Source organism: Macaca thibetana, chromosome 8 (genome assembly GCF_024542745.1).
Source record: "Macaca thibetana thibetana isolate TM-01 chromosome 8, ASM2454274v1, whole genome shotgun sequence".
In the NCBI taxonomy this organism is placed as follows: domain Eukaryota; kingdom Metazoa; phylum Chordata; class Mammalia; order Primates; family Cercopithecidae; genus Macaca; species Macaca thibetana.
In genome coordinates, this window is record NC_065585.1 from 104441116 (window position 1) to 104455474 (window position 14359).

Below are 14359 nucleotides of genomic sequence, written 5' to 3' on the forward strand. Positions count from 1 at the left end.
ACACACTATAGACAAAAGCACATCAGCAATTCTACTGACTTCTGGAAATCACATGTCTATGTGGGTAGTTAAGATATCAGTCACACAAAATCCATGAATTTAAGACACTTTGCCCAAACAATTGCTGAAGATCTGAAAGTTATCATGATCTTAAGAGATAGTCTCATGGGCAGAGATTATCTCCAGACAGACACAAGAAACTGTCAAGACTGGCTGCCCCCCTGCCGAGAGGACAGAAGTGGGAGGGAGAAATTTGTCAGTAACTCTGCATTCCTACAGTTCAAATTTTGCACCACGTGCATCTGTTCCCCAATTTTTAAAGAACGTTATTTCCTGGTTCTTGGCATTCTGACAGGTTGAAGCATACAATGCAAAAATTATTCCTGGCTTTCGGCCAAAATTTGCTTAGGAAAGTTTCACATATATTTTTTAAAAGCGCCAATTTTCATGTAGCCTTTAAGACAACAGTATTGTCCATTACACATTATGTGTTATTATAAACTCCTCCCATACCTTTGTATGCTTTCTACTAAAATGCACCAAATATCCATCTTGTTACCAACACTGCTAACACTCTTCACCCCATCAATGGAAAGGACTGCTTTCAGTTTATTTTAAAAAATTAAATAAAAGCAAAGGGCTTTCATCGGCATCCCAGGGTTACCAAGAGCAATACAGTCTTTTTGGTTATTTGATGATCCATGAGTCGTATTGTGGCCTTTGGAAAGTAAAAGCATCTACGTATTTCTTGGAAAAAGCGGAAAAAACACATTTGACAGAGTAAATTTGACAAGACCAGCAATCTAGTGCAATATCGTTTTTCGCGCTTCTGTTTACTCTTTGTTCAGGGCCATATAATTTAGTCTTGCAATTACTTAGCCAAATGGACATTAGAAAGCGGGGGGACTATAAGCAATACTCTGCAACTAAAACATAGTTACTCTGCAGATTGTTGTACTAGAGTAGGGTGGCCCTAAGGAATTTCATCTCCTCTGTCATGACAGGAACCAATGTGAAATTCAAATACAAGTGCTAGTGTCATAATATTGTAGTAATATTTTAAGGAAAATCAAGCCAGCATTTGTTTCTGTTTAAGAATTATCTGATTGCATGCAAGATGAAGAAGTTCTAGAGTGGGGAGACTGGCTGTGTAACGTCATGCCTACAGTCAACAATATGGTATCACGCATTTAAACTTTTGTTAAAAGGGTAGATCTCATGCTGAATATCCTTACTATAATTTAAAAAAATGTTTGCTTGATATGTCAACATATTGATTTTTAAATGCATTAGCCAAATTAGTGTCCATAATCAATAATACTGAGACTTTCCATTTAGATGGGTCCTTTTTAGCTAATGGGTTTTTGTTCTATATCAGTTTAGAGTCACCACTGCCTGTATGAGAAGCCTTGATTCGTTACTTAATCACACTGATTCTAAATTCTGCCAGACATTCAAGGATGCACCTGGCCCTGTGTGTTCTGATCCCCAACACGCCCCTACCGTATGCCCATCTAGCAGACATTGCCGCTGGCCTCCCAAATTCCCTCCATCTCTTTTTGCCATTTGGCTGTGCCTTCCATGGCCTGCATCCACAGCTCTGCTTCAGAGAACTGCCTCTGGGCTGCTGGAAGCCGTTCTGCCCACATGTGCAGAGCTGGAGCCAGTTACTGCCCGGTGCAGGCACACGAAAGCCCAGCTCCCTGAGACAAAACTGAGGAATGACTCACCCCAGCGCTCCTGCAGGCCCACAGTGAAACCATCCCTTGCTCAGACTTCCACCCGAGTTCACACCCTCCACCTGAGCTGGCCTCCTCCCTTCCCTGTCCTCCTTCCCCAGCTCTCTTCATAGTCCCCACGGGAACATTTCCTCAATAAAGAACTTCCTGACAGATCTTGTCTCAGCGCCTGACTCCTAGTCTCAGGGTCTTCTTCTGGGGACGCTGACGACCTTAAATGCCCCTCCAACCAAGCGAGCTCACCTCTGCCCCACAATGACTGCTGTTTCCCCAACTTAGAACACCCTCCTTCTCTTCATCTCTGTTTGGGGCAGAGTGGGTATAACAATCAAAGGACATCTTGGAAATGAAAACCGGGCCGGGCATAGTGGCTCACACCTGTAACCCAGCACTTTGGATGCCAAGGTGGGTGGATTACCTGACGTCAGGAGTTCGAGACCAGCCTAGCCAACGTAGTGACACCCCATCTCTAATAAAATACAAAAACTAGCTGGGCATGGTGGCGCAGGCCCTGTAAACCCAGCTACTCAGGAGGCTGAGGCATGAGAATTTCTTGCAGCTGGGAGGCGGAGGTTGCAGTGAGCTGAGATCATGCCACTGCACTGGATCCTCAGCAACAGAGTGAGACTCTGTCTTTAAAAAATAAATAAATAAAAATTTTAAAAAGTAAGTGAAAACCCACAAAATACTCTGCAAACATGAATAATGTATAGCAAAAATGAACCTCACACACTCTTCAACATCTGGATCTAGTGACACCTTCTCTACAAAGGGAGCCCCCAGCTCTCCCCACCCCAATTGTCTATTTCCCCGAAGACAATATAAACTCTATGAAGGCAAAGACTGTCCTGTTCACTGATGTAGCCACAGTATTTAGATCAGCATCTGGCACATTGAATAAATTTAGTAAATATGTGTTAATAATGCTGTTGAACTCCAGGATCTCCTTCTATTCTCAGGAAATGAAGGGATAAAAAGCACATTAAGGATCCCCTAGAGGCTGGGCACAGTAGCTCATGCCTGTAATCCCAGCACTTTGGGAGGCCAAGGCGGTGGGATCATTCAAGGTCAGGAGTTCGAGACCAGCCTGACCAACATGGTGAAACCCCATCTCTACTAAAAATATAAAAATCAGCCAGGTGTGGTGGTGAAAGGACCACCTAGAGTGCCCATACTCCACAGGATAAATGACTTGCCTAGGATGTAAATCAACTTAGTGGCAGAGCCACGATTGCAACCTTGATCTCTTATCTCCCCAGCCTGAGAACTTTCCATATGACACGCCACCTCTTTCCCTTATGGGTGGCAGCAAAGGAAAATGGCAACCCCTTCTCCTTCAACCTAAATATTGGCATCCGGGCATTGGCACTGGCACTTAATGATATGCTACCCTGTTACATGATATGCCAGGATTATTAGCACCACAGTTTTGTGTGTGCTGTTTTCCTCTCCCCAACTAACCCTGAAGCTTCCTGGTGGCAAAAGCCTCATTGATTTCATTTTCCACATCATCTACAGGACCTTGCACAGGGCTGAGCACAGAGGTCAGTGGGAGGAGGGAGGCAGACAAAGGGGAGGTTGCACGCTCGAGTCGATGGATCTGGCTCCAATGCTGCATTTACCACCTGCACAACCATGAGCAGAGTGACAACGGACCCTAGGCCCCAGGATTATGGAGAGGTTCGATGGGGTAACACATGTAAAAGCATTTCACACCACGGCTCGTACATGGCAACCACTTAGTAAGTATAAGCTGCAGGAAGTAATAACAGCAGTAGCAACAGCAGTAGCAGCAGCAGTAACAGATTCAGGCTCAGTGAACACCACCTACCAGGTGGCTTCAACACACAAAGACAGGAGACCTGGGTCCGAAAATCTTCTGCTTATTACTACCTATTAAATAATTAAGAAAACATAGCAGGGATCTCCTTTTCCCTATCAAATAAAGACGTTCAACGACCACACACAGTTGTCAATGCCTCTCTTCATAGGAGTGGACCAAAATCCCCAGGATGTCCCTCTCTGCAGAGCTTCCATTCCATTTTGGCCCTGTCCCCAACCCCAGGAAAGCAATGTTGGGCACTCCACATTCCCCAAGGACCTGACTTCTGGCCACTTCCTTCCCTGGCCCTCTTTAGTTTGTTCATTCATTCATTTAATGAATACATATTCATCAAATCCTGGACACTATGATCAAAAACTAAGCCACACGAGTACCCTACCTTCTAGGACTTCCCAGCCCCGAGAGTCCTCACGTTTCTCTTTCTTAACCAGTAACTACCTTTACAGGCTCTCCATCCTCCCAGTCACCCTTGTGCTTGTCTCATTATCAGCAATAATGGCAGGGGTACTACAGTTAGACTGTTAGGGTTAGAGTCCCAGCTGTGCTACTTTTTTATTATGTAACCACGGGCAAATTCTTCCCCTGTCAGCCTCACCCACCTCATCTTCAGAATGAGGGCAATAATAACTACCAATTAAACTTGTTGTCAGAATGAAATAAAAACCCAATGAAGTGTGCTTGGCACACAGTAATAAATGCTCACTAATACCATTTTATAACTTATCTGAAACATCCACGCTTAAACGTGGAGTGGCTGTTTGGCCGTTCACACAACAAAGAACTAACCCAACCACTGAAGAAGTAAAATGTCCTGAATTATTTCTGTATCACAGCAAGACTCCTTTTTCAAGAATATGTCAAGCCAGGTGAGCTCTACTGCTTCCTGGGAAAACATAAAGAATCCTCGGCAGTGGGCCACTAGTGAGTTCTGCCTGGTCATTCAAACTCAAAGACGGTTCTGCCACAAAACACCCTGAGAGCTCAACTGGCAGGAAAGAGTAAGAGCCTGCCCTGGGCCGGGGGAACCTGCTGCAGAGGCTGACCCCAGACAGCCTAGAAAGCAGCCTGAGGCACAGCGTCTAGGCTTAGCACAGGTTCTGGGCCCCAGTAACAAATCAGAGTGAGGGGAATCCTGACAACTGTCAATTTTCGAGTTCCAAGATGGTGCCACTGTGGTCCTGGGTGATCTGCCACTGACAGCACAACTCTCAGTCTGTGATCCAGGGTATGAAGAAAGATCCAACTCTTCAGGGAGCAGCTGGCAACAGCCAGATAGGATTCCCCAAGCAAGTCAATTTGGGTAAAGCACAGCCCTAGTGGGGAAGCATGGCGTGAAGCAGGTAAATCAAAACAAAAATCCATTCGAATGACTTGCGCTAACACAGCAGGTGAGTGGGAGGAAGTACACAAAGGAGAATGCAGAGAGAATGTGAAGACCCATAAGTCACTCAGGGTTCATCTCTGGTGTGCCCAACGCCAAGTCTACTGGCAACAAAGACTTAACTCTGGCCAAAGCAGGAGCATCGCTTGAAACCAAGAGTTCAGGCCAGGCGTGGTGGCTCATGCCTGTAATCCCAGCACTCTGGGAGGATGAGGCAGGTGGATCACCTGAGGTCAGGAGTTTGAGACCAGCCTGACCAATATGATGAAACCCCATCTCTACTAAAAATACAAAAATTAGTTGGGCGTAGCAGCGAGCGCCTGCAATCCCAGCTACTCAAGAGGCTGAGACAGGAGAATCACTTGAACTCGGGAGGCAGAGGTTGCAGTGAGCTGAGATCGTACCATTGCACTCCAGCGTGGGCAACAAGAGCAAAACTCTATTTCAAAAAAAAAAAAAATACAAAAATTGGCCAGGCATGGTGGCACGTGCCTGTGATTCCAGCTACTCAGGAGGAACCCGGAGATGGAGGTTGCAGTGAGCCCAGATTGCACCACTGCACTCCAGACTGAGTGACAAAAGCGAAACTCTGTCTCAAAAGAAAAGGAAAAAAAAAAAGAAACCAGGAGTTCGAGACCAGCCTGGTCAATAAAGTGAGACCCTCCATCTGTACAAAAAATAAAAATAATTAGCCCAGTGTGGTGGCGCCCATCTGCAGTCCCAGCTACGTGGGAGGCTGAGGTGGGAGGATCACTTGAGCCCAGGAGTTTGAGCTATGATTGCATCACTGCACTCCAGCCTGGGCAACAGAGTAAGATCTCAAATTGAAAAAAAAACAAAAAAAGCTAGGCGTAGTGGCTCACGCCTGTAATCTCAGCACTTTGGGAGGTCAAAGCAGGCAGATCACTTGAGGTCAGGCGTTCAAGACCAGCCTGGCCAACACAGTAAAACCCTGTCTCTACTAAAAATAACAAAATGGCTCACTTTGGAAGGCTGAGGAAGGCAGATCACGAGGTCAGGAGATGGAGACCATCCTGGCTAACACAGTGAAACCCCATCTCTACTAAAAAAGTACAAAAAATTAGCCGGGCATGGTGGCAGGCGCCTGTAGTCCCAGCTACTTGGGAGGCTGAGGCAGAAGAATGGCGTGAACTCGGGAGGCGGAGCTTGCAGTGAGCCGAGATAGCACCACTGCACTCCAGCCTGGGCAACAAAGCGAGACTCTGTCTCAAAAAATAAATAAATAAATAAATAAATAAATAAGTACCAAAAATTAGTCGGGCATGGTGGTACGTGCCAGTAATCCCAGCTACTAAGGAGGCTGAGGCAGGAGAATCACTTGAATCCGGGAGGTAGAGGTTTCAGTGAGCCGAGAAAGTGCCACTGCACTCCAGCCTGGGTGACAGAACAAGACTCTGTCTCAAAGAAAAGAAAAAAAAAAAAGAGCAAAGGAAGGGAAAATGGTATCGCAGGGTCTGAAGGCAAACCAGGCCCATTGCATGACAAACAGCAGCATTCCAGGCTGAGTTGAAGGTGTCACAGTGTGCCGAGGAAGGGTTCATTCTGAATAGTAGGCACTTCAAATGAAAGTAAGCAACAGGTTTCTCAGGGCTGCAGGGTGCCACACAGGGCTCAGTTCTACTTAGGGTTAATCCTTCCTGGAGAAGGCAATTAGCAGCAGCTTACTTTCTGAGTATGTTTTCCGCATCGATACTGTTTTTCTCTTGGCCATCAAATCTTGAAGACAAATGCCCAAGACCACTAGATGATTAGTCCCTGGATAGTGGCCTAGAGAGTCACATAACTCGTTTTCTACATGGCATCTTAAAGCATAACTCCATCCCAGGGACATTCAGAATTTCCTCTTCCCAAACCTCAGAACTAGAGCCAAATTCCAGACCCCACACCCTTCTTCATCCCAACACAGCCATGACCTGTGACCTTGCTGTTCAGAGGCCATGTCAGCGTTTGCAGGTTCATTCTACCAAATCACTCAAGGGTAGGGGAAGGAAAGAGCTAACAGCACTCAGGGCCAGAATAAGAAAAGCCTTGAGATCCCAAATCAGGGTGAAGCAACTTGTTCCCAGAGCAGTGGTGACTCCAGGGACTCCCAGACATAGCACTCAAAGGTAGGTGGCCTCCATCTTTGTGCCTGACCTCCACAAGATGCTCAGCAAGTCACCTAATTCTGACCATGTTCCTGCCTACATCCAGTGCAGTGTCTGAGGCTCTCTTCTCACCTAGACCACGAGTAAACAAAACTGGGTGACCGCCAAAGGCACCTCCAATCCAGGATTCTAGGACTTCCTGAGTCAGGAGACCAAAGAAATCCAACATGTGTCCAGCTCAGGGAACCAGGTCACATTCTCTGCTGGGGTGGGGCCCCCAGACTGGAAGAGCAGGAGCAGCCAGAGGCCACAGCCCTGGAGAGAAGTGACAGAAAGCAAGCCATGCCTTGGAGCCTGGATCCAGGACTTGGATCTCACTGGCAGATCCTGGCTGGTGTGAGAGCAGACACCAGATGCCAGGGTCAGGAGAGCATCCGTCTCTCCAAACTAAGATCTGAGATGGTTTTGTGTGTGTGGGGGGGGGGTGGGTGTGTATGGTATGTGCGTGTATGTGTGTATGGTGTGTGTCTGTGTGTGTGCATGTGTGTGTCTGTGTATGGGGTACATGCATGTGTGGCGTGTGTGGTGTGTGTGGGGGTGTGCGTATGGGGGTGTGTGTATGGTCTGTGTGTCTCTGTGTGTGTGTGTGGTGTGTGTATGGTTTGCGTATGTGTGTGCGGTGTGTGTGTATGGGGTATGTGTGCATGTGTGGGCGTGTGTATGATGTGTGTCTGGTGTGTGTTTATGGGTTGTGTGTGTGTGTGGTGTGTATGTATGGGGTGCGTGTGCATGTGTGTGTATGGTGTGTGGTGTGTGTGTGGTGTGTGTATATGGGGTGTGTGTGCATGTGTGTATGGTGTGTCTGGTGTGTGGTGTGTATGGTGTGTGTCATGTGTGTATGTGTGTGGGGTATGTGTGTGTGTCCGTGTGGTGTGTATATGGTGTGTACATGTGTGTATGGTGTCTGTAGGGTGTGTGTGTGGTGTGTGTATGGGTTGTGTATGTGTGTGCAGTGTGTGTGTATGGGGTATGTGTGCATGTGTGGGCGTGTGTATGATGTATGGTGTGTGTTTATGGGTTGTGTGTGTATGGGGGGTGTGTGCATGTGTGTGTATGTGTGTATGGTATGTGTCTGGTGTGTGTTTATGGGTTGTGTGTGTGTGTGGTGTGTATGTATGGGGTGTGTGTGCATGTGTGTGTGTGGTGTGTGGTGTATGTGTGGTGTGTGTATATGGGGTGTGTGTGCATATGTGTATGGTGTGTCTGGTGTGTGGTGTGTATGTACAGTGTGTGTCGTGTGTGTGTGGTATGTGTATGAGGGGTATGTGTGTGTGTCCGTGTGGTGTGTATATGGTGTGTGTGTGTGTACACGTATGGTGTCTGGTGTGTGTGTGGTGTGTGAGGTGCGTGTGTGTGCGTGTGTGTGTGGTATGGGGTGTGTGTGTGGTATGTGTGTATGAAGTGTGTGTGCATGTGTGTCTGTGTGTTGTGTATGGGGTGTATGTGGTGTGTGTATGAGGTGCGTGTGTGTGGTGTGTATGGGATGTGTGTGTGACATGTGTGTATGAGGTAAGTGTGCATGTGTCCATGTGGTGTGTATGGGGTATATGTGGTATGTGTGTGTGAGGTGCGTGTGCGTGTGTCTGGTGTGTATGGGGTGTGTGTGGTGTGTGTGTATGAGGTGCGTGTGTGTGTGGTGTGTATGGGGTGTGTGGTGTGTGTGTATGAGGTGCGTGTGCGTCTGTGTGGTGTGTATGGGGTGTGTGTGTGATGTGTGTATGAGGTGAGTGTGCGTGTGTTTGTGTGGTATGTATGGGGTGTGTGTGTGGTGTGTGTGTATGAGGTGCGTGTGTGTGCATGTGTGTGGTGTGTATGGGGTGTGTGTGGTGTGTGTGCACGTGAATGTGTTTGTGTGTGTGTGTGTTGTGGGGTTGTCCCCTCCCTGCTGATGAGCAGGTTGTGCTGCTCATGAGCCTAGGCCTGGAGGCTAACTCCGTGCGCATTCCTCCCGAGCAGTGAGGGGCACCCAAGTCGCCCCGCCCCTTCCCACTGACCCTCTCACCTGGGGGTTGTCCATATACCAGAGGAGGCAGTTAGCCTGGGTGTCCAGAATGAAGTACCTCCGCAGAAACTTGCCGCTGTTCTCATGCTCCTCGATGTCCAGAAACCCACAGATTCGGTTCTGCCGATCCACATAAGGCATTCCTGAGCTCTGCTCTCATCACCCTGCGCACAGGAGGGAGGTGCTGATGAGAAGGAAGATGAAGCAGCTCTGCCTCAGGACCTGCAGGAATCTTTCCAGGAAGTTGGGCTGAGACTCTCTCACCAACTTCCTTCTGTGGGGGCATCAAATGTTCCACTCCAGACCCTGGAAACCTCTCCCAATGTTAAGCACCCCTAAAAATCCATTTACACGTATTCAACTCACTTTTCCAAGGCTCTATGTGCCCAGGATAGCACTGGGCACTTTACAAAGCTCAAACTTTAGATCAGGGGCCTGCATTCAAATTCCAGTTCTGGATACTTGTTAATTGTATGACCACCAATTATTTAACCTTCGTGTGCCTCAGCTTCTGCATCTGTAAAACGGGGTTAATAATAGTGCACCTCATAAGGCTTGGGCTGAGAATTAAGTGCTAGTTATACAGTAAGCACTTCCTGAACAGTAGCTATTATCGTCGCTCTGCACAAAACCTTGTAAAGTGGCTTGCAACTCAATTTCATACATGGAAGAAATGATCTCAGAAAGGATGTAAGCTCCAATTCAAACATCTGAATAAAATTCTGCCAGGCTCTTGAACAATACCCCACAAGCACGGGCAACCAAAGCAAACATGGACAGGCGGGATCACATCAAGTTAAAAAGCTTCTGCACGGCAAGGGAAACAACCAACAAAGTGAAGTGAAAACCCACAGAATGGGAGAAAAATCGGCAAATTACCCATCTGACAAGGGACTAATAACTAGAATATATAAAGAGCTCAAACAACTCTATAGGAAAAAAATATATAATAATCTGACTTTAAAATGGACAAAAGATTTGAATAGACATTTCTCAAGAAAAACACATACAAATGGCAAACAGGCACATGAAAAGGTACTTGACATCACTGATCATCAGAGAAATGCAAATCAAAACTGCAATGGGATATCACCTCACCCCAGTTAAAATGGCTTTTATCCAAAAGACAGGGAACAACAGATGCTGGTGAGGAAGTGGAGAAAAGGGAACCCTTGTATGGTGTTGGTGGGAATATAAATTAGTACAACCACTACGGAGAACAGTTTGGAGGTTCCTCAAAAAACTAAAAATAGATCTACCGTAAGATCCAGCAATCCCACTGCTGGGTATACACCCAAAAAAAGGAAATCAGTCTGTTGAAGAGGTATATCTGCACTCCTATGTTTGTTGCAGCTCTGTTCTCAATCGCCAAGATGTGGAAGCAGCTTGGGGACCGTCAACAGATAACTGGATAAAGAAAATGTGGCATATATACACAATGGAGTACTATTCAGCCATAAAGAAGAATAAGATCCTATCATTTGCAACAACATGGATGGAACTGGGGATCATTATGTTAAGTGTGAAATTAGCCAGCCACAGAAAGACAGACATCACTCACTTATGGGATCTAAAAATCAAATCAATTGAACTCATGGAGATAGAGAGTAGAAGGGTGGTTACCAGAGGCTGGGAAGGGTAGTGAGGGGCTGGGGGGAAGTGGGGATGGTTAATGGGTACAAAAAATAGTTAGAAAGAATGAGTAAGACCTACTATTTGATAGTACAACAGGGTAACTATAGTCAATAATAATTTAATTGTACATTTTAAAATAATTAAAAGAGGCTGGGAGTGGTGGCTCATGCCAGTAATCCCAGCACTTTGGGATTTGGGTGGATCAATTGAGGTCAGGAGTTCAAGACCAGCCTGGCCAACATGGTGAAACTCCGTCTCTACTAAAAATACAAAACAGTAGCCAGTTGTGGTGGCGCATGCCTGTAATCTCAGCTACTCGAGAGGCTGAGGTAGGAGAATCTCTTGAACCCAGGAGGTGGAGGTTGCAGTGAGCCAAGATCGCGCCATTGTACTCCAGCCTGGGCAACAAGAGTGAAACTCTGTCTAAATAAAATAAAATAGTATAACTGAACAGTTTGTAACACAAAGGATAAAATCTTCCATGAAGTGACTGTTACATGCTGCAAGCCTGTATCAAAACATCTCAGGTACCCCATAAATATATACACCTACTATGTATCCACAAAAGTTAAACATAAAAAAATTTTTCTAAATTTCTGCCAGGAATTAAGTCACAAAGGACAGCCTCTCCAGCTCCATGAAGATACCAAGAGATTAAAATGCAAGGGGTTTCTGGGGTCTTGCGGTAGGGTCACAGCCCCGGCCCAGCATCTTACGTCACTCCACTGTCACTGTTATGGGGTGAATCATGTCCTCTCAAAATTCGTATGTTGAAGTCCTAACCCCAAGGCCTTCAAAATGTGGCTGTATTTGGAGACAGGGCCTTTAAAGGGGTGACTGAGTTAGCATGATGTCATTAGCATGGGCCCTAATCCACTATGACTGATGTCTCTATAAGAAGAGGAAAGACCCTGTGAAGACACAGGGAGGTGACAGCCATCCACAAGCCAAGGCGCAGGCCCTGGACAGATCTTTTCCTCACGGCCCTCAGAAGAAACCAACCCTGTTAACACCTTGACGTTGGACTTTCAGCCTCCAGATCTGTGAGAAAATGAACTTCTGTTTTTTAAGCCATCCAGACTGTGGTCCTTGGTTATGATGGCCTGAGCAGCCTAACACGGTTACCCATAAAGCCCCTTATAATGGAAAGAATGAGGCATCAGAACAAAGTCCCAGGCTGGGTGCAGTGGCTCACAACTGTAATCCCAGCACTTTGGGAGGCCAAGGTGGGAGGATCGCTTGAGGCCAGGAGTTTGAGACCAACCTGGGCAACACAGCGAGACCTCGTCTCCACAAAAAAATTAAAAAATTAGCCAGGCATGGTGGCGTGCCTGTAGTCCCAGCTGCTCAGGAGGCTGAGGTAGGAGAATCGCTTGAGCTCAGGAATTTGAGGCTGCAGGGAACCATGAGAGCGCCACTGCCCTCCAGCCTGGATGACAGAGTGAGACCCTGTCAGAAGAAGAAGAAAGGAAGAAAGAAGAAAAAGGAGAAGAAAGAAGAATAAAGTCCCAGCCCATGAGCACTATCCCTGACTCCAGAATAGTCTCTCTGGTAACGTGGGATGAGCCACACCTTCAAGCCAGCCAGCCTCTGTTCTTGTTGCAATTTTCTTAGGCCTCTCTGAGAGCCAAAGGGAAGGGTGGAAGCTCTATTCTGCTCCCCAACAAAGCCTGGCTCCTTTCAATGAGCAGAGACACCCAATTGAAATACACACCCAGTGCCGACATGGGACAAGGGGTCCCACCAGGGTCCCAAAGCACCAGATGACCTTCAGACTTTCAAGGTCAGACCCCACCACTGCTGAGCCCTGAGAGACTCCAACAGAGTGAAGCTCCTGGTGGCCCAAGCCCTCTGTCCACAGCCACACAAAGTTGTGAGATGGCTGCCTCAGGCCATCCCCCACAAGGGGACGCTGGGTCAGCAGGTGAGCTACAGAGACCCAACAGCCCTAGTACTGCAGGCCCAGAGGGAGATACCCTCCCACAGCACAGGCTGACATCAGGCGGATTCAGACCAGGCTAATAGTAAGGATGGCGATTGGTGGCGTGGTGTGTTCCCTCCCAACCCCACAAGGGCCAGTGCTGAGAGGCAGCCCCTAGGAACAAATGCCCCCCACCAACACAAGGGATTCAGTGACCGGTGAATCCCTTGATCCAGGTGAGGTGAGGGGGACTGGAGACACAGACATCAGGCAGATGCGTCGGGGAATCCCACAGCTACTCACTGTGAAAGGAGAGGGAACAAAGAGCAAGGCAGGCGAAAAACAGGGCAGAGGTGAAACAGCACAGCTAAGGAAGAAGTCAGAGGAGCTGCAGTAAAAGAGGCAGTGAGAAGGACCAACCGTGGACAGAGGAGGTTTCAGAAATACAGCAGAGAAGGATATGTTGCAGCACAGCAGGGGCCGGGGGAGCCACACCCCTGCCCAAAGCAGCATCCCTTCCATTACGGCACCTGCGGACAGACCCAGTGCATCCTCGAACAAAGCTTCCGCCCCAGCTCCAGTTTCACAACAGAGCCAGTTTGAGTTCAGAAACAGGAGAGAGATGGGTACAAGTCAGTAATGAGGAACAGATGCCACAGGAGGATCGTGAAGTCTCCCAGCAGACACTGGGTCAAAGGCAGCAAGGGGAGCGGTCTGACGCTGGCTGGGGCAGGGGAGCATATCCTGGAGAGAAGCCGCAGCTCCCTGGGTGACGGGGGAACAGTAGTCCCACCAGAAGGGTTGGATCAGCATTCCGGGAAGGGTGCAGAGCTGCCTGGTCAGGATGCTGGTGATCACCAGCCCCCCAGGAAAATCAGGCAAACCGCCTTGATGCCCAACCAGTCACAGACAGATCTGCAGGGGCTGCAAGGACTATCGCTACTCCTGAGGCATCTCCCAGAGAAAACACACGAGCTGCTGTGGAAGAGTAAAGCTAACTGTCCTGGGCCCAGTCGCTAAGCATGGTGTCCAACTGAACACTGGCTTTCAAATTTCTCCTTTTAAGCCTGCAGGATTCATCATGCCTGTCTTTTTCTTTCTTTTCTTTCTTTTTTTTTTTTTTTTCTTAGATGGAGTCTCGCTCTGTCGCCCAGGCTGGAGTACAGTGGGGCAATCTCGGCTCACTGCAACCTCTGCCTCCCAGGTTCAAGCGATTGTCCTACCTCAGCCTCCCAAGTAGCTGGGAATACAGGTGCACGTCACCACACCCAGCTAATATTTGTATTTTTAGTAGAGACGGGGTTTCGCTATGTTGGCCAGGCTGGTCTCGAAATCCTGACGTCAAGTGAGCCACCCGCCTCAGCCTCCCAAAGTGCTGGGATTACAGGCATGAGCCACCGTGCCTGGTCACGCCTGTCTTTTTCTGAAGTCAGGGGCTAAAGAAGGCACGCTCCAAAAGTCCAATTTTGTTTCAGGGGCGTCACGGTGGGAGAGGGCCCTCACGGACCCAAGGGGAAGATAAGCATTCAGGTTACAACACCTCCTGACTGTGGTTCTATCCCTAGAAAAAAACAGCTGCTTAGATGTCCTGAGAAGCAGCTGAGTCACAGAGCTCATCAGGAATGTGGGAGGTGGGGGGAAGGACCAGCTGCAGGAGAACGGAGCATCAC

The 14359-nt window shown here is 47.9% G+C and overlaps 1 protein-coding gene across 4 annotated transcripts in view; it reads right to left on the reverse strand.

Moving 5' to 3' along the window:
• PLEKHA2 (pleckstrin homology domain containing A2) overlaps positions 1–14359 on the reverse strand; it is a 91881-nt gene that overhangs the window by 48324 nt on the left and 29198 nt on the right. For all 4 annotated transcript variants that reach the window (XM_050801331.1, XM_050801329.1, XM_050801332.1 and 1 more), the window contains exon 2: positions 9134–9297. In XM_050801331.1, the coding sequence (XP_050657288.1) occupies positions 9134–9274 (141 nt within the window). In that variant the 5' untranslated portion in view covers positions 9275–9297. The remainder of the gene's footprint in view (positions 1–9133; positions 9298–14359) is intronic.